Source organism: Cricetulus griseus, chromosome 6 (assembly GCF_003668045.3).
Source record: "Cricetulus griseus strain 17A/GY chromosome 6, alternate assembly CriGri-PICRH-1.0, whole genome shotgun sequence".
Classification (NCBI taxonomy): Eukaryota; Metazoa; Chordata; class Mammalia; order Rodentia; family Cricetidae; genus Cricetulus; species Cricetulus griseus.
The window spans coordinates 15,350,334-15,369,840 of record NC_048599.1 but is presented as its reverse complement, the minus strand read 5'-3'; the positions used below and the strand labels follow the sequence as shown (position 1 = coordinate 15,369,840).

At 46.1% G+C, this 19,507-nt stretch overlaps 1 protein-coding gene across 3 annotated transcripts in view; it reads left to right on the top strand.

Moving 5' to 3' along the window:
• The window catches only part of Stk4 (serine/threonine kinase 4), an 85,719-nt gene extending 78,662 nt beyond the window's left edge, over positions 1 to 7,057 (top strand). For all 3 annotated transcript variants that reach the window (XM_027423475.2, XM_027423474.2, XM_027423472.2), the window contains one exon: positions 3,251 to 7,057. In XM_027423475.2, coding sequence (XP_027279276.1) covers positions 3,251 to 3,409 — 159 coding nt within the window. In that variant the 3' untranslated portion in view covers positions 3,410 to 7,057. The remainder of the gene's footprint in view (positions 1 to 3,250) is intronic.
• Positions 7,058 to 19,507: the final 12,450 nt, after the last annotated feature.

Genomic DNA, 19,507 nt, shown 5'->3' with positions numbered 1-19,507 from the left:
CTTTCGTGTATGCAGGAGGGTGGTGAGAGAAAGCAAGGAGCAGGATGAGTTTGAGCCCCTGAGAGGATGGAGGTATATTCCTGAGGTGGGCAGGAAGGCAGTGTGAGACTCTCTAGAGTTTTCTCTTTGGTGCAAACTGCAAGTTCTTGTGAGATACCAGGGACTAAGATAGCCAGTAGGACCAGATCTATCCTCTGTCATGCCCCTGGAGTCCGGAGGTGGGTTCTGTGCTACAGACATCAGTGGGAGAGCATATGTGAACCCCAGAGCACAGAGAGCATATGTGAACCCTAGAGGGGATATTCGTGTTGAGTTCCTCCTGCCTGGGGAAAACTGTTCTGACTTACCATATTGCTGCTGGTTTGAGAATCTGATCCTTTGGATGCTGGTTGTAGCAAAACCGCAGAACCAGACATTTTATTGCAAGATATCCATTTGAAATTTATTTATGTCACCAAGGACCAAGAAGGTGAAATGCTACACCTGGCGCCATAAAACCATTGTCTGAGCTTGTTTGTCAGAAAAATCCATATCTGGATGATGCGATCAAATCCTCAGCCATGCCCTGCTGGCTGTGTCCTAATAAGGCAGGCATAACATAAGCCCCAGAGGACTATGGGTGTCAGTGCAGTTCCCTTAGTTCCCATGGCACCCTGTCCTGATGCATGGATGAGAAGCAAGCGTGCCCTTCAGGCCCTAGCTTCCCTTCCCTCCCTCTCTCTTGGCTGTTATCAGAGCATGCAGCTTCGCTGATGTGAGGGTAGTCGCCGACTTACGGCACTGGCGATACTTGCCTTGCTTCACTAGAGCATAAACTTCACCAGGGCAGTGGCTTCTGTTTCCTTGGTTTCATTTAAGTGTCTTATGTATCCTCAGTAGTGGATATTTTATAGATGGATGGATGAACCACTTCGTTAACTGTGAGTTAGTGGACTTTGTGGAAAGCATTGTTAGCACAGGTGAATAAAATAGGGTTTTCCCCCTTCACTTGTGTTATTCTACTTGAAGAACACCTTGCTTATGGAAGATTATTAGACTATCCTGGGATGTCAGTAATAACACCTGTGATTTCCAGCAGTTCTTGAATCATGGTTCACTGTTTGTCAGACATACCCTGTAGGAAGTTCTGAGCTAAGAGTGCCACAGTCATGGCACCCATGATCTCCCGAGTCTCCTTAAAGCCCATTTGGGGAGAGACTAGAACTGTCTGTATTGTCAGAGGAGACCACAGCTCAAGCCAGAAGTTGCTTCTTCAGAGTTAACACAGCCAGTACAGATAGTGGTCTATGGATTAAGTTCTTAGCTACCAGTAATGTTCAATATTGGGTTTGGGGTGTTTTCTTTTGAAGGAGGAATTGAAAACACTAAAGACTAGGCAAGCATCAGTCTTCGGGGTGTCTGTGGGCCAAAAACATCAGCCTCCAAGGTGGTATAAAACCACAGCCTGGAAAAAAAGACACAGTTTTTCAGCTCAACTTTCCAGCATTTCCCCATACTTCAAAGTCTTTCCATTCTCCTATTACAAAGAGCCTTTCGTCTTACACTGGTTGGCTTTTCTCACTTCTCGGAAAACTTCCGAGACCAGCCAAAGAAAGTTCCTGTGGTGACAGGTCACACTAAACCCTTTCTAAGGAGGCCACTGTAACAGCCATTCACACCCTACCTCCTGAGGAAGGTGGGCAGAAAGGGGCTCCTTCACCCACCTTCTGTAATGTGTTCCTGTGGAGGCCTCAGGAGGTGCTGACTCAGGGATATGATAGGTTTATAAATGTGGGCACAACAGAGCCCTTGTGAGACTGGGTAAGCCTTTGAGTTCTAGAACACTGTACTTTTTAGGAGCAATGGAGTGACTCTAACCACCCAGTGTGGATAATGCTGACATTCACTCACACCTCTGCCAGCCTGGACTGCCCTTGTGTAAAATCACACTTAGGGCAACAGATTTCATTTAATTCTTACAGTAATCCTGATGAATCTTCACTGGCCCTTTCTAGATACCAGCAGCTTAGGGAGACTGGTAAATTGCTTTTCTTTTCTGTTTTTTGAGACAGGTAGTGTTACGTAGTCTTGGCTAGCCTGGAACTGGCTATGTGTACTAGCCTGGTCTCCGGCTCTCAGTAGTCTTCTGCCCGTGCCTCCCAAGTGCTGGGCTTACAGCTGTGTGCCACCACACCAACCCGAGACCATAATTTTCCAGTCTCCTGGAATTTGCAAGACCCCTGTTTTAAACATGAATTATTGCAAAGACTGGGCTGGGCTGGCCTACCTTTCTGCAAAGCTTGCTTAGCATGAACTGTAGAGCTACCCTGCTGGGGTTTATGCTCTGACACTGCCACTTACGAGCTGGGAGACGTTAGACAGGTTACTTAGTCACCCTTCCTTGGCTTGTCCATCCTGCAGCATGGGGATAACAAAACACTCCTTTCTTATAGAGATTAGAGTCAGTCTGTCTGGTTCACAGAGCTCACCATGTAAGCTCTAGCCATCATCATTAATTTATATATCAAGTCCTTTTCTTTCTGTATTTAATCTCGGAAGTTTCAGGGTTTCTCCAGCTGAAGTTTGTAACCCTATGTCCGGGAGCCACATGTAGATGACCACAGAGAGTGCCTGGTTTGCTGTCACTCTGGCAGATGTTAGTGAGAATTAGTAAGGCTGTGCATGACACTGGGGGATCAGGGAGAGCTGGCTCTCCTGGCTCACCTTCACCGAATAGTGGCCTCCCTCCAGGGTAAGTTTTAGAGAAAGGCCCTGCTTCTCTCATGGATTGGGCAGGAAGTAGGAAGCAGCCGTTAGTTTTCATATAGTAAGTTACTGTGTATAATGAATGTGTACTTTACTTCTTGTTCAAGGTACACATTAAATCAAATTAGTTCTTCAAAGTTTTTCCTTTTTTTTTTTTTTTTTTCTCCTCGAGACAGGGTTTCTCTTTGGCTTTGGAGACTGTCCTGAAGCTAGCTCTTGTAAACTAGGCTGGTCTCGAACTCAGAGATCCGCCTGCCTCTGCCTCCTGAGTGCTGGGATTAAAGGCGTGCGCCCCACCACCCAGCTTCTTCAAAGTTTTTCAGGGAGGAATGGTCTCAACAGCTCTGACCTGTGATCATTGGAATTAGTTGTCACTCTCCAGCGGTCACTACCCCTTGACACTCTGTCCACAGTACCCTCCTCCATCCTGTCTTTCTTCTGTATACTGGAGGTTGGGATTCTAAGCACAGACATTGTGGTGACAGTACTCTCAATTCTCTTCTAGCTTAAGAGTTGGACTGTGGAGGACCTTCAGAAGAGGCTCTTGGCCCTTGACCCCATGATGGAACAGGAAATGGAAGAGATCCGGCAGAAGTACCGGTCCAAGAGGCAGCCAATCCTGGATGCTATTGAAGCCAAGAAGAGGAGGCAACAGAACTTCTGACAACACCAGCCCCGGCCTTTGGTGGCTTCTGGGTGACTAGTCTCCCGTCTGTTAGCCAGCACTTCTGCTCTGTCATTTCTCCACAGCACCTTTGTGAACTCAGGAATGTGCGCCAGTGGGAAGGGCTACCTTGACAGTTGTGCCATCTGGTATATTTACACGGGCAGGATGTATCTTGAAGGGTTTGTATTGGCGCTTTTAACTCAGAATTTTAGACCCCAGGAACAGAGACTCCTAGTTGAGTGATAGCTGGGAAAATTTTACATTGCCTCTTTTTGTTTTCCTTCTCATAATAGTTTTTGGTTGCTCTCTCTGGAAGACTTTTTAAAAGAATATATAAATATGCATATATATATATATAAATTATAAATAGATTCCCCACTCTGTGTGGTGGCATCTCTGTACAGGTACAGTTTCAAACACTTTGCCTCTTTCCTGTGAGATTATGGTACTGTGGAGCCAGAGAGCAGAGGACACTAGAAGGCACTTAGGTGGTCATCGAATCCCAGGAGTCAACCTCACCCATTGCAGGGCTGCATGGAAAAATTAGTCTTGGGATAGTTGTGCCACAACAGTGACGGGCCTCATATAGTCCTCACTGGTCTCTGAAGCTGTTGGTGATACCAGGGAAAGGCCTGGAGAACTCGAGATTGCTCCTTGAGTCCTAGGAGAAGCCTGGCACCTTCTTTGCAAATTAGCCTTTGCTGTTTCAATGCCTTTCATCCATCCCCACTTTCCCAACCACCTAAAGTCACATCCCAGATACTGCCCAGTGCCTTAAGAGGGGACACAATCTGGTGAAAGGACAGGCCTACCAAGAACTTTCCAGCAAACAAGGCTGTGACCAGTCCAGAGAAAAGAGAAGGGTTTTGAAGGTCCCACTGTTAGTGTGAAAAGTCACATGTGGCAATTTGCTTTGCATTTCTTACATGCAGGGTAAAGGTCCACATTAATTCATGTGGTTGTTTTACTTCTTCATTCACTGTGGAGGGTCTGGCAAGGGTCTGAGACTTGCTCATAAGAGGCTCAGCTGGACCCAGAATGCCAGAGCTGGAAGGCACCATAGCAGGTGGTGGGTCTGACCTTGTGTTGTGTGGGTGGGAAAATGAGAGGAGAGGTGACATTGCCAATGTCACAAATCAAGTTAGAGTAAAAGCAGGGATTGGAACTCAGGGCTTCTCTCCTGGGCCACTGAACCAAGAGCCTCTTCACCGAGAGGACGAAACTACCTGTGTTGATCGTGCTATCCCAGGGCCTTCTGCTTTGCCTTGCTTCTTTGGTACTGGAGCTGCTGTATAAAGTCTCCCCAGAGGAGCCATCTGGTCTCAGCACACCAGTGTGTTCCTTGTGTTATCTCCAGATACAGACAGGCACTCATGCCAGGCCTGAAGCAGGATAGAGGGCTTTGCAAAAGACAGTTACGGAGTTGTGCCCTGCACCTTTGGCTCGAAACCACAGCCCGAAGAAACTGGAAGACAGTTGCCTTTTTATTTCCTTCTAGTCTCTTCTCTCTGACGGGAACCACAATTGGGTTGCACCTGAGGATACTGAAATCCAACCCCATAATTGCTTTTGCTCCCTAACCTGAGAGTCGATAAAAAGGAAGGGGATGTTCTCCTCTGTGACCAGATTCTGTTCTTTGCAGTTAAAGCAAGCTTTAAAAAATGCAAGAGGCAGCTGGTCTGCAAGACTTGGCCAGCAAAGGAACTACGTAGCAGAGAGAATTAGAGGATACTTTGCAGATCTTGCTGGAATGGAAAATGGCAGCTAGCATTCCCTGGGGAGCAAGTTTCACACACTGTGCCAGGTGCACTGCAGGTTTCATAGTAAACCTGTGGGCTGATTAAGTTACTTCTCTTATGATGCAATTGAGTTTGAAAGATTCCCTTCCCACGATACTGTGCATCTGGATGCATGGCATTACTCTGTGAGGCTAGTCACAAAAACAGGAAAGTCCTCCACACCTAAAACAAGGTGGCCGTGGCTTCTCATGAAGGCTAAGTCTAAGTGGTGTTTTTCTAGGTTAAAAACCAGCTGAATTAATGGTTCCCCAGTCAAGTAAGCTTTAAAAAAACCCAGAGCACCAGGCATGCATAATTTGTGTGCTACTTAACAGCCCAGCCTTAGAGCGCTTTCTCTTGAAGAAAAGTGCTTTTGGGCTGAGCCAGACAGAAGGAGAAAGCCTCGACTCTTCTGAGGCAAGAGCCAAGCACAGGCAAATAGTTCTGTTCTATTTGTGACTGTTGTGCAGCTGTGAACCTAGATCTGGAGTTTATTTGGTTCAAGCATGTCTGCACCATGCAGCATGGTCCAGCAGTCAGCTGCTCCACAGTCCAGCAGGAGACAGCATTTTGGATCAACAGAATTTCCTGGCAAGGTGTATGTGTTGTCCAGTGACAGGCAGGGGAGCAAGTCATTCTTTCCTTGAGGACCAAATCCTAGGAATCACATCTTGTGTCCTTTGAGCTTGAGCATTTGTGACTCAGCTCTCTGCTTCCAAGAAGCCATGACCCCCCACACCTAACTTTTCTTTTTTAAAAAACAAACAGAACCTCATAGTCTCTGAAAATATTTTAGTTATGCCCCCATTCATAAACTTGAAGCACATTTCCATTTTTAATTTTTCTCATATATTTTTTCTTCAACCCCAATTAACTGGGTGAGAATTAGAGTGGCTGGAGTGAGAAGGTTGTTGGGTTAGTGGATAGATAGAAGTGGCAATCTGAAGCCTCAGGCTGTAGTAGCGCCTGGCAGATGCCAAAAATGTATAATACCATTTAAAACGAAATGCCCCCATCGAATGCCAGGAATGAGAGAGATGACATCACTACAGACCCTGCAGGTGCTCAGAGACCAATAGCAGAATATTATGAACAGCTTCATACTAATAAATTCACCAGCTTAAGTGAAATAGACAGATACCTGGGAAGTGATGAAGTAACCAAGCTTCCCTGAAGAAGAAGAAATGGACAATCTGAACACCCAGCCCCCTTTCTACCAAAACCTGGTAGCTCTGAGAGATATGAGCATCTCTTCGCTTTATGGACCAGGAAACTGAGGCTCTGATAATGCCTAATTCCTCAAGGTCATGCCAGCAGAGTGTAGCAGAGTCCAGTCCTTACTCCACTGTCCCTCCCAGTGTACCGTGTGGCCTCTAAAGATTGCAGTTCTGTTTTGGAGAAGTTGTTCCTGCCCAAGCCACACCCATCACCCTCCTCGACCTTCTTTTGAGCACTGTGTTTGTAATTTCATTAGGATTACATTCATCATCTTTGGAATCCATGTTCTTTGGGTTTAGGGGGGAAGTCTCTTCCACCAGCCTGCACTCAGACCAACTTGGAGGAAAAAAAAAACTTAAATGCTGTTGCTGATGTACAATTTAAAAATGTGAAATTTTTAGCTTTAACGTTTTGTAACAAAAACTAATAACACTGGCTTAAAATGCTGACTTAAATGCTATTTTGTAAGGTTTGGCTGTAAATAGTCAGGGTCAGCCATTTGTATATGTGTGAGATACAGCATCTTCCACGGCCATTTGTCTTTAACGTGAGGTATTTCCTGTGCGCTTTTATGTTAGAGTTGTTCTCCCTCACTCCTCCCCAACACCTGTCACCTTTGTTTTCAATAAACTGTCTTTTAGAACACAGACTGTCCCCTTTTAAAAATGAGGTTCTTTTTCATACGTGTCACTGCTATGCAGTGTTGTTGTGGACAACGATGCTATTGAGTGTGTATTCTAAGAGCCAGGAGGGAGCTGATTGACACTGATGACAGAGCTAGTTGGCAATGCTATCGGCGCAATGAACTGAAATGGACATAGTTATTTTTTTTAATACAGATGCAATTAAAGTTTTTATTAAACACAGTATCACAAGTTTTTAGGAACTGTACTCCCACGGATCATATGTCGTTTTTGTTGTTTGACAGCCCCATACATTGGTGTAATGAATTTCAGTCATTTTTACCCCGATATCCCCTCATTACCCTTCTTCCACTGGCACTGAGCCAGTGAGCCCCCCTCTATGCCTTCCTTGTCTTCATGGCTGAATGTGTGTGGGAAGTAATTCGGCCGAGCAAGGCTAACATATCTGCAGCTACACTACTGGATAGTGTCCTTCCAGGCAGTAATTGTCAGTAGAGCCTCTGGAAGGCACGAGGCCCCCTGGTCCCCTTCCTCATCCTTGGTGAAGCATTGATGGGCCTACTCTTGTGTCAGACTTGTGCAGATGGCGAGTTCATGAGTGCAGCAGCTGTGTTGTGTGCAGATGTCTTTTTGCTGCCCATCTCCATCCTCACGTCTTACATCCTTGCCTGTCCCCTTTTCTGAGCTGTTCCCTGACCTTTGTGGGGGGCGAATCATAATGTCCCACAAGCATTCCATCGCCACTCTCAACACTTGGGCCAGTTACAGGTTTCCGCTGCCAGCTGCAGTGAGATGCTTTTCTGATACAAGCTGGACACTGTGCTAAACCGTGGGTATAAATGTGTTTAGAAAGCAGATTTGGCTGTATTACTCTTTAGCAAAACAACAGTAAGTTTCCTTCTGCGTCAGCAACTGGACATAATTCTTGTAGAGTACCTGAGGACTAGCCAAGCACAGAAGCCCCACTGGAGAGACTGACTGAAGGACTTCCAGCCTGTGTATGCGGAGAGGAGTGGCAATATTGCAGAGGCATCAGGAAGCACCCCGAAACTTGGAAAGTGAGGAAGAAGGCAGGCCAGCGGAGGGTGTGGAGGAAGGGAGGGGAGGAGCAAGCGGGAGGACAGGCTGGCACAGGAACCTGTGTAGGGCTGCTTGGGAATCCTCACACAGCCAGGTCAGACATGGGCCAGCATCCAAGATGAAGTAGTGGGACCACACCCTTGGGTGGTGTATCCTCATCCAGGCGGAATGACCCCAGATTCTCTTTAGTCATAAAAGTTCACCCAGTAATAGGGAGCGGACAGATTGATGTGGAAAAGTAAATGCAGACCTTGCAAGTCAAGCTCAGTAATATTTAATACTGTCATTCTGTGCTGTTCTGCTTCTCTTGGCATGGAGTGATGGCGTTTTTATTGTTGCCTAATGAGTTCACTTCACTCCCTGAAACACTAAACGTAACTTTCGGACTCTTGCCAGGGTTGACAAACATTGGTCAGGTTCTCAATCTGACCAGAGAGAGGACCAGTGCTGTGATTTTATATTAGGCAATTGGCATATGGCAGTCTTTTAGATACTCAGCTTGTCCTCAGGGCTCCCTTTCAGTATTCTTGGAAATGCATGGGAGTGTTTTAGAGTGGTGCTGTGGGAGCCATAACAGCACCTCTCAAACAGACAGATACGCTGGTCGTCCTGTATAATGTCCTAGTGTTTTTTTTTTGTTTGTTTGTTTGTTTGTTTTTTATCTTTACATTCCTTTATTGGAGCAAGATTCCTGACTATACAGTGATGTATTTACTAAACAGAGTCCTGTGCAGAAATTACACACTATCCATCTAGACAGATTTCGGTTACACTTTGCTTATTGATGGAGTAGTTCCATTTATAAAGTTTTATACATCAAAAAACTTCGAATTTGACCAGGCTGTCCATTAATCTCTGAAAAAATTGGCATTTAATTTTAGCTCTATTTTACATTAAAAAGCTTATGTATCAGGTAGCTTCCCAAAACATTATTCTCTGCAGAATGGCATTGAGCAGACAAGAGCTCTTTACCCACCCAGATTCCAAGTGAAATCTGAGAGCTCCTGCTACATACCTAGGACACAGCACTCCTGACCACCCCCATGGACTGCATACTTGACAGCCCACTTTCTTGGCCAGTTCACTGCCAATGTAGACATGCCTGTAGCTGTCTTTCGTACAGATGGCATTAGAGTAACAGCTCTGTGACACAGTAGGAGCAGGTACTGTCATAATATCCAGGCAACAAAAGGCCCATTTAAAAAAGCCAAATTGAGATAAAAAAATAAAGGGTCCAAGTTCATGGCAGCAAACTATACCCAATTACTCAATTACGTGTCCTAGTGTTTTTTCAGTCTTGTTTATAAATAGCCAAGAGTAAACCAAGTCTTATTTGCAACTAAGCATAAAGTCTATGTTTACTGTTTAGAAGAAGGCTGTATAGAAATTCAGACACTCAGAGTTCCTTCCTTGTTGGAGCTTTGCTAAGAGATGTCCTCCATTTCAGAAAAATCTCACCCTCAAAGACAGCAATGCTCAGGGGTTTTGAGAATTAGTGAATGCAGGACAGTACACTGGCTGGTTTAGTTTGTAACTCATACCTATAGCAAGTCTATGTAACATGTAAACAAGTGGCAACTTTCAGAATAGGATAATGTGCCGTAAAGAACACAAAGCAGGAAGCAGCGCTGAGAGGACTGTGTGAAGCCCCGGGAGGGTGGGAAGGCACCTGCTCGAGTAGGGCCCTGTACAGGTGTGTGTGTGTGTGTGTGTGTGTGTGTGTGTGTGAGAGAGAGAGAGAGAGAGAGAGAGAGAGAGAGAGAGAGACAGAGAGAGACAGACAGAGAGAGAGACAGAGAGAGACAGACAGAGAGAGACAGACAGAGAGAGAGAGAGAGAGAGAGAGAGAGAGAGAGAGAGAGAGAGAGAGGTAGGTTCCCATCAGAAAATTTTGATCAAGGCACCACCACTATTAAAAGATTCATGTATCTGCAGTGCCGTTATGAGAGAGTACTCAACTTTAATCAAGAGCATATCAAAACAATTATGCTGGTGCTGCGCACACACCGTAATAGCTCAGACAGAAGAGAGGACTCGCTGAAGGTAGGTGAGGACATGGAGCAGCTGAGCTCTTCAATACTGGTGAGTGTACTCAGGACCTAGCAGCTCTTCTGGGTGATTCCTCAACGGAACTATGTGCACATTTCGACAAGAAGACATGTACATGTATATTCATGGAATTATTGATTATTGTAGTTATAGTCATCACAGTGCTGGTAACCAAGTCCAGAATTTCCTTCGTTCTAGGGTTTCATGCATGCTAGGTAAGCACTCTACCACTGAGCCTTAGCCCACTCTTCATTTTTTTATTTTGAGAAAGGGTCTCACTAAGTTGTTCAAGCTGTACCCAGACAGGTCTTGCATTAAAAACCTCCTGCCTCAGCCCCATGAGTTGCTGGGCCTGAAACAGTGGTATTTCCAGGTGGTCTCCATCCAAGTACTAACCTGGCGCAATCCTACTTAGCTTCTGAGATAAGAAAAGGCCAGGTACATTCATGGTGGTATGGTCATAGTCCTTCATTTTGCAAAAGTAAGCTGTCCAGATCCCCAGTGACAACAGAATGAATACATTATATAAATTACTGTCATGGAGTACTACACAGCACTAAAAATGAGTCAATAGCTGTTGTGGAAGAAAGCAAAGACTGACCAAATGAGAAAAGCAAAGGTTGTTTATTTAGAGCTTGCTCTGTCACACTTGACTTGTGCAGAGACTCAAAAGCAGAAGTAGGAGCTGGGACCCTTACTCTACTGTGGAAAACAATGGGAGGCCTTGATTGGAGGCTGTGGGCTATGGATGCTCTAGGGCAGCTAATGACATTTTTGTGCTGCTGGTTGGTTCTCATCAGAAATGGGCAGCAATTAGGGAAGCCCTAGCCTTGTTAGTCTGGTTATGACAGAAGAAGTTATGGGTCAGGTTCTTGAATTGCCACCAGAGACCGCAGGCTGGCTGCCTGTAAAATCTGGCCGGTGGCAGGCTGCCTCCTGGGTAGTTTGTGGTGGAGGAAAGTCATGGCTATCTGTGCGAATGGTCTGTTCATGTCTGTTTGCATGTTCACTTTTTCACTAGATACAAAAGCCTGGCTGATCTGTTTGATACAGTAGAATGTTGGAAGGAGTGGGGAAGCAATGGAGAGTTAGTGTCGAGCAGGGGGTTCAGCTCTGCAGGCTGAGGTCTCAGGAGACGTGGTGCCTAGTGATAGCTGTGTCACAGGGTGAATGCATGTTCTGCCCCTGAACTGTACATTTCAAGTGATCAAAATGGCAATTTCATGTGTGCTTTATCATCACCACAAGAAAGCAGGCACAAAGAATATATATTGTACAAATCTAATGATACCAGATTCAAAACCAAAGAAACCCTTGATGTTTGGTGGGAAAACAAATCTTGCTTATATAACACTTTGATTTTCTTTTTGAGGATTTGATACACGCATACAATGTATTTTGATCTTTTTCTCCAGTTCACAGCCATATCCATTTTCTAATGTGATCTCCTTGTGTATTAGTACTTTTCTATCACTGTGGCTCAGGTACCCCCCAAGGGAACAGCTTAAAGGAGAGATCTGTACTGCTCCTCCATAGTTCCTTGGCCAGAGCATCATGATGATTAGTTAGAGCATGTGATGGATGAGCTTTTTCATGGCAGACAGGAAAGGCCAGGGAGTAAAGAGGAGGTGAGACAGGAACTAGGCATAACCTTCAAAGGCCCCTATTGACTTCCTTCAACGAGACCCCGCCTCCTAAAGTTCCCATTATCTCCCCAAGCAGCACCAAAGCTGGGGGCTCCGCATCCTGAGCCCTTGAGGGCCGTTGCATATTTGAACTGACTTGCTTGGATTGCATTTGAACTGAAAGGGAACTCAGATATGGAATTGTGTGACCATGTAGACTTCTCTGGCTCTCTGACTTGTAGTATGGAGGGTGAAGAGAGGAAGATGTTAGTTGAGAGCATCTCGTCTCTCTCAGTAGGGCAGGTCCTGGCTGGAGGTCACAGTAAACACGGAGAAACTGTTGCTTCATCATTGTCAAGAGCATCCCATCCCCAAGTCCCAGACATCTGGATCTGTCCCATGTGCCCTGCCAACCTCGGGCCCCAGTCACTCCTGAACCTTGTCTCCACTTTGTAGATGAAATTGAGGCTCAACCAAATAGTACCCCGAGGAATAGCTGGGGTTCGTCCAGTTTCCCTATTTTTTTTGGGGGGGGGGACCCTTTGACACTCCTGCCAGGATTGGTTTCACATGGTGGCTTCTGAGTGGTCACAGACCTAACTTCCTTGTCAACCCCTCTTGGGAGATGAGGATGCCTCACTGGAGCTGTGCTAATCCTGGAATTTTCAGTCTAGAGCTGGGAGTTCTCCAGTGGAGGAGCTAGATGTATGATTGGCAGACGCTGGCAATGCTACTATGTACCCTGTGGTGCTGAAACCAGTCTTTCTGCTTTTTTCTTGTTTGGGTTTCTGATGCTGCCAAGCTGAGTCACCTGTCTGCTGTCCTCACCCTGTGGTGAAGGATACTCTCTCTTGGGATTCTTTGCCCTCGTTTTAATGAAAGCGTTCCATATTTCCTTAGGGAGACACTGTGTTGTTGGTACCCTGGTGGGAACATCTGTGATAGCTGTTCTTATCTGTCCTTCAGGCCATCTGAGGGGTGTGGGATCCTCTCAGACTGGTTAGACTCACCCTTAAGGAAATTTTAGCTTGAGCAGAGTGATTCAAGTGGATGCCACTTGGCTGTTTTAATTGTAGTGACCTAAAGAGATGCTTCATATGTTCTGATACCTCAATCTCTGTGTTTCCCTCCCTTATTTCCTTATTCCCCCCTCCAGTCCCCTCTCCTCCTCTTCCTCCTCCCTTTACTCTTCCTCTTCATCATCATCGTTGTTTACATTGCCCTGGCTGTCCTGCAATTCACTATGTAGACCAGGCTGGCCTCAGACTCGCAGAGATCAGCCTGTCTCTGCCTCTGCTGGGATTAGAGGTGTGCAGCACCATACCCAACTCATTCCTTGTTCTTAAAACTTGGTCATTTAATTCTACTTTTAGTCAGTCTCTCCAATGCAATTGTTTTGTTGCTGGCAACCACATATTCCTAGGTGCTAACATAAATTGAAACTAGAGTTGAGTTGTAGGCAACATATCCACCAGTAAATGTGGGATATTTAAAATTACTGGGCTGTTGTCTTTGTTTCCTTTCTAGTTGCTAAGATGCAACAGCCCAACCAAAAGCAACCTAGAGAGAAAGGGTTTATTTTAGCTTACAGTTCTGGGGAAATCCAGGCAGGAACTTGAAGTTGCAGTCCTACCCCACAGTCAAGAAGAGAGGGAGAAAGAGACACTCACTCAGTTCAGAACACACACCCTGGGAATGGAGTTGCTCACTTTTAGGTTGGGTCTTCCCACCTCAGTTTGTGTAATCAAGGCAGTCCCCCACAGATGTGCCCACAGGCCAACCTGGCCTAGACAGTCCCTCATTGAGAATTTCTTCTGAGGTGACTCTAGATTGTGCCAAGTTGGCAAACTAAACATCACAGCTTTAATGGGGCAAAACAAGTGTAGTTGTTTGAATAGAAATGGCCCCCCCATGGGGCTGGAGAGATGGCTCAACTGTTAAGAGCACTGACTGTTCTTCCAAAGGTCCTGAGTTCAATTCCCAGCAACCACATGGTGGCTCACAACCACCTTGAATGAGATCCGGTGCCCTCTGCTGGCGTGCAGACAGAAGACTGTATAGACTGTAAATGTAATAAATAAATAAAATCTTTAAAAAAAAAAGGCCCCCATAGGCCCACAGGGAATGGTGCTATTAGGAGGTGTGGAGTAGGTATGGCTTTGTTGGAGGAAGTGTGTCACTGGGGGCAGAGTTTGAGGTCTCAGATGCTCAAGCCAGGCCCAGTGTGGCATACTCTCTTCCCGCTGCTTTCTAATCCAGCTGTAGAATGCTAAGCTCCTCATTCATCACCATGACTGCCTGTGTGCCACCATGCTTCCTTGCATGACGACAGTGGACTAAATCTCTGAACTGTAAACCAGCCCCAATGAAATGCTTTCCATTATAAGAGTTGCTGTGTTCCTGGTGTCTCTCCGTAGCAAAAAAACAAACAAACAAACAAAAAACCTGACTAAGACAACGACTGAGGTGGCTGCTTATTTTTCAGCCTGGGAAGTCAGTGGTCTGTGGTTTCAGGGATAAGGAGACTTACTTTTTGTGTCCTTTGATATCATTTGATCAGAGAGGGTAGTGTGGTTCTTGGAGTATCCAGCAGAGTTCAGATACAAGTCAGCAATGCCCAGCTTGTGTGAAGGAACCTTTGGTTTCTAGATCCATGGAATGATATCAAAGGAAAGTCAATTGAGTGATGATGTTTTGGTTATTTATTTGGCATAAAATAAAGAATTCTTCTGTTCTATGGTAAAGAATCTTCTAAAAGTTGGACTAGAGTCAAGTTCAAATTCCAAAGTTGGCAGCTGGTTGCTGTTGAATTCTCCCATTTATGGAGTTTGGTGTTGGTCGAGTAGTATTGTTAAGTGGTGAGGTCCACTGAGAGTGTGGGAAGAACCCAAGGCCCTGTGAAACTGACGCAAACAGCTCACAACCTTTCTCAATGTAAGAGAGCTCGCAGATTCCTACTTGTTCAAGGTTGCTTAGCTGGAAGATGGAATCGATTTGTCCTGGAAAGCTAAAAGTAGATGGGCAGGAAATAGATTTTGTGTGTGTGCGTGGGGTGGGGGTGTTTGATTCAGTGGGGGAAATGTAATTTGGGGCCAGTCTGATTTTGAGATGTAATCACTAGAGATTCGGTCTTCTCTGCTAGCTCCAAGAGCTGGCTGGGCTCTAGCAACTGGATGAGTTGGCTAATGAAACTTGAACCAAATGCTAGCCCACATGAATTAGGCCTTACAGACTCCAGATCCTTTGGCACCCTGTAGAGGAAGGGAATAAAAGATTTCTCTATGGACTTACTTGTGCTTTCTTATCATAAATCCCACCACTAAGTATGGCCTCCAGTGAACCCAGCATGTTTTTACCCTTCTCCTGAAGAATGTCTAGGTCAGGAGTGCTGGGTTTGTCTCAAAATACACGGTGAAAGCAAATCATGGAAAACACACGACATCAGCCTCTGGTCTCTATGTGCACACATGCACACACGTGTGTTACACATGCACCAGAGAGAAGAAGGGAAGATGGGAGGGAAAATGATAGAATTTCACGGACACATACATTCTGGATTTATCTCCCACTTTGTGACAGGCACACACTCTTCTTGTATAATGGTTCTGCTGTCAGATTCTGCCTTGTTGTTGGGTCTTGAAGATGAAAGTCAGGCTAGCCTGGCAAGGACTCCCACACCAAGTGCAGCCATGGGCTCAAGTGGCCCACTGATGTTTGCTGGTTGCAAAACAAGGTGTTTACCATTGAAGAATTACATGTGTGTCTTCTAAAGAAGCACAGTGGTCCACTTGCAGATCCATTGCCTCCTGTCTCTGTGGCTTGAGTTTTGCAAACTTCAAGGTTTTGGTGCCCATGAGCAGAATGCTTCTCTAATGGATATAGCAGCTAGTTCCCTGAATTAGAGATGGAGGCTGTCACCTGGGCATTTCTGATCTTATCCCCAAGAATACAAATATAAAGGGAGTTACAGTGCTGCCTTGGTAATTGACTAGGCCATCAAGGGGAAACTCCATTAGTGCTACACAGAGAGAAGGCATCGAGGAGTTTTAACACCAGGGAATCCCCTGAGCCCTGAGGCATCTCCTTGCTCCTAGCACTTTCAAGGGTTTCGATTCTCTAGGAATAAAGGGTTAGGGCACCCTATCAAATAGTGACTCAACTACCGTAGCGCCAGCCAAAGGCAGGGTGCACATGGCACGGCAAATAGAACATGTTCTCAGTGCCCAAGCAGCCCTGAGCATCGCAGCAATGGGACAAATGGTGTCTTCCTCATGGCAGAAGCTTTCATTTCCTTTCTTCCCATCTCATTCCCAGAGCATGCTGGTAACAGTCTGCTTGCTGTTTACAGAATATTGGTGCACCCCCATGGAAGAATGAACTTAAGAGATGGATCCATTAACAGGATAGGCTTTGGGGTGTTTCCCCTTCTGAGAGAGGATCGGTGGTTGGATTATATGTGACAGTTTCTGTGTGTGTGTGTGTGTGTGTGTGTGTGTGTGTGTGTGTGTGTGTATGTGTGTGTGTGTCTGTGTGTGTGTGTGTGTGTGTGTGTGTGTGTGGTGTGGTGTGGTGTGGATTGTAGTGGACACCTGCTATTTTTGACCCTCCTTTATGTGACAGCACATGGCCTTGTCTTTGAGTTACTAATTTCATTCCATCTGCTGCACTTGTCAACACAGCACTCTGCCCTCCAGCTCTGCCAAGAGAAAACAGATGACTCAGCCAAACCTTCATCCTTCCTGTAGGGAAACTGGATCTATAAGCAAAATGATGGAGGGGAACAAGTCTGGGAGATGGTTCAGTGGTTCTGGGGGAACACACACACGCAGGGACAATCACAAGCACACACAGACACACAGACACACAGACACAGACACAGACACACACACACACACACACACTACACACACACACACAGACACACACACACAGACACACACACACAGACACACATACACACACACACACACACTCACACACGCGCGCACACACACACACACACACACACACTCACACACACACACACACACACACTCACATACGGTGATTAGAGATAAAGGTCTGGAAGGCACTATCCCTAGACAAGGATTCTGGGCTGCTACTGAGGTCCCCAGAACTCTCCTTGTGTCTCTGCTGCCTCAGGCCCTGTCAGTCAGTTTTTCCTTTGGGTAAACTTGATGGACTCCTCCAGTTCAGTGGGCTGACCGGTTGCCTCTAATGTCCTTACAGGAATCTTTGGGACCTGTAGATGCTACCTTATTCAGAACATTGGCCTTTACCATTGTGATCAAAAGGACCCTGAGATGACATTACCTTGGATCACTCCCCATGGGCCCTCAATGTCATCAAAGGGATCTTTAGGGGAGAAAAGTTTTGTGAAATTTCACACACCCTGGAAAGTGTGATGTGATGCCTGGGACAGAGATGGGAGTGAGGCTGACAACTGAGGAGGTTTCTGTGGGGTCGGGACTCCCCCCTACAGTTCCCAGAAGCAAAGCCCTGCTAACAACTTGATTTTAGACTTCTGGCTATGTGAACTGTGTAAGAATAAATTTGTTGTTTTAAGCCACTGAGTTTGTGGTAACTTGTTACAGAACCACTAAACATGAATATACCTTCCAGTTCAGTCATTTTTTTTTTTTTTTGCCAGTTTCTAGTGTTTGCAACCAAAGACTGACACTTGCTACTGTCACTCACAGTTTTCATTATTTGACTGTTTCAAAACTGTTTTCATCTTTGTGTGTTGCTGGGGACTGAACCCAAGGTCTCATGCATGCTAGACAAGTGTTCCCTCACTAAACTACAATCCCAGACCTTTTTATTTTGAAACAGGAACTTACTAAGTTGCCCAGGCTGTCCTTGAACTCACTCTGTAGGCCAGGCTGAACTTGAGATCTTTCTTAGCCTTCCTAACCCTGGGGCTATAGGCCTGTGCCACAAAGCCTGAGGAGTTACACGTTCTGATGATGTGAATTCCAACTGAGTTCTTGTCACATGCAAACTGTGGTACTACCTCAGACAAAGCCTGAGAGGATGTGGACTGTGAGTCACTCTGTTTTATTGATTGCCTACTCTCCCCAGTCACTCAGACTAAATCCAGCAACCAGCTCCAGGCTCGCAGAGGCAGGTGCTTGGGCACGGATCTCTATTTGTGTAACACTTTCCAGCAATCCACTGGGATGGGAGAGAGACACTGCATTGCTTCGAAGATGACAAACAACCTGCAGCAGACTCAAGCCAGACAGTTCTCACCTCATCTGTCCCCACATCACGTTTAGAGTTCCGTTTGAAGGATCAGAGAGTCTGGATGTGTGTTAAGCCACGCCAAAGGAGTGTGGCGGAAGCTCTCCAGTCTGTCCCTCAAGCTGGGCACAGCTGGGCACAGATGTTAGGAGCTGAATATGCTGGAGAGATGATTAGCATGGTGAGCTTCCCAGAGGCCTTTGGCTTAGCTCCTGTCTCTGCTGGAATCTGGAGACCGGGAATCCACGTGTTGGGCATCTGTTGTGTACTCTATTTGGAATACTCTTCCCTGGGACCCATTTTGCCTAATTGCTGTTTTGTCCTTATTAGAGCAGGTTAGACAGTCTGTCACGGCCTCGGGAAAGCATTTTCTGAGGGTCTCAGGTTGTGGACTTTGGAAGAGTACACATGCTTATGGTTTCCTCCCTGGTAAAGTTAACCGTTATGAAAGTTTGTGGCTATTACATTTGAGTCTCTCCACAACTACTTCCCAGTGAGTATGGGGACATTTGTGTTCTCTACCATAACTACCTCTTGAACCTGGTAAGCAGTCAGGCAGAGGGCCAGCAGCCAAGGCAAATCCGACAGGGGTGGGAAGAGGGCTTGTATGGGAGGGGACAGAGGAGAAGCCATGGGAAAGTGGAGAGTGCATACCTCCTCCAAAGGCGTTGAAAAATGTCTAAACAACACTAAAATTACCATTCATCTGAAGGAATGAATGTAGGCCACATGGGAAGCCTTAGCTCAGGACTCTTCCAATAATGATATGCTAAATGAGTGGTAAACCATGGTGGAGTCATTGTTGAAAGTTCCCAAACCAAAGCAGGGCTGGGGACTGGGCCTCCCTTTCAGTGTTGAGCAGGGTCTTTCCCTCTCTCTCTTTCCTCTTTCCTCCCAGTGTCTGGTGCCCAGCAGGCTGTAGCAATTGCTCGGTCTTGGCAATGTGTACTAACCCACCCTGCTCCAGTCCTGGGGGTGAGCCAGGTGATGGCTTCCGCCTTGGGAGTCAGTGTGATGGAACAGATGGGGCCTCAGGGAGGCCCCGAGGATCTAGAAATGGGTGCTTAGCTGCAGTGTGTAAAAAAGTGGGAGCCAGACCCCTTCACAACTTGTTCAGCCAAAAGATTTGGTGGCTTACCTATGTCAAGCATGACAGGACCAGCACTGGCCAAAGGGACAGGAATCTCAAGCATTTGCCTGGGCTAGAGTTCTGTGTTGAACAAGGGAACTTCCAAGGGTGGAATGGGAGTTGTGGTAGTCAGGTTTTATTGCTGTGATAAAGACCATGGCCAAAACCAACTTGGAGAAGAAAAGGTTTATTTGGCTCACATATCCCAGGTCATGGTCCATTGAGGAACGCCAAGGCAGGAACCTGGAGGCAGGAGCTGAACCATGGAGGAACACTGCTTACTAACTGGCTCCCAAGGCTTGTTCAGTTTGCTTTCTTATATACTCCAA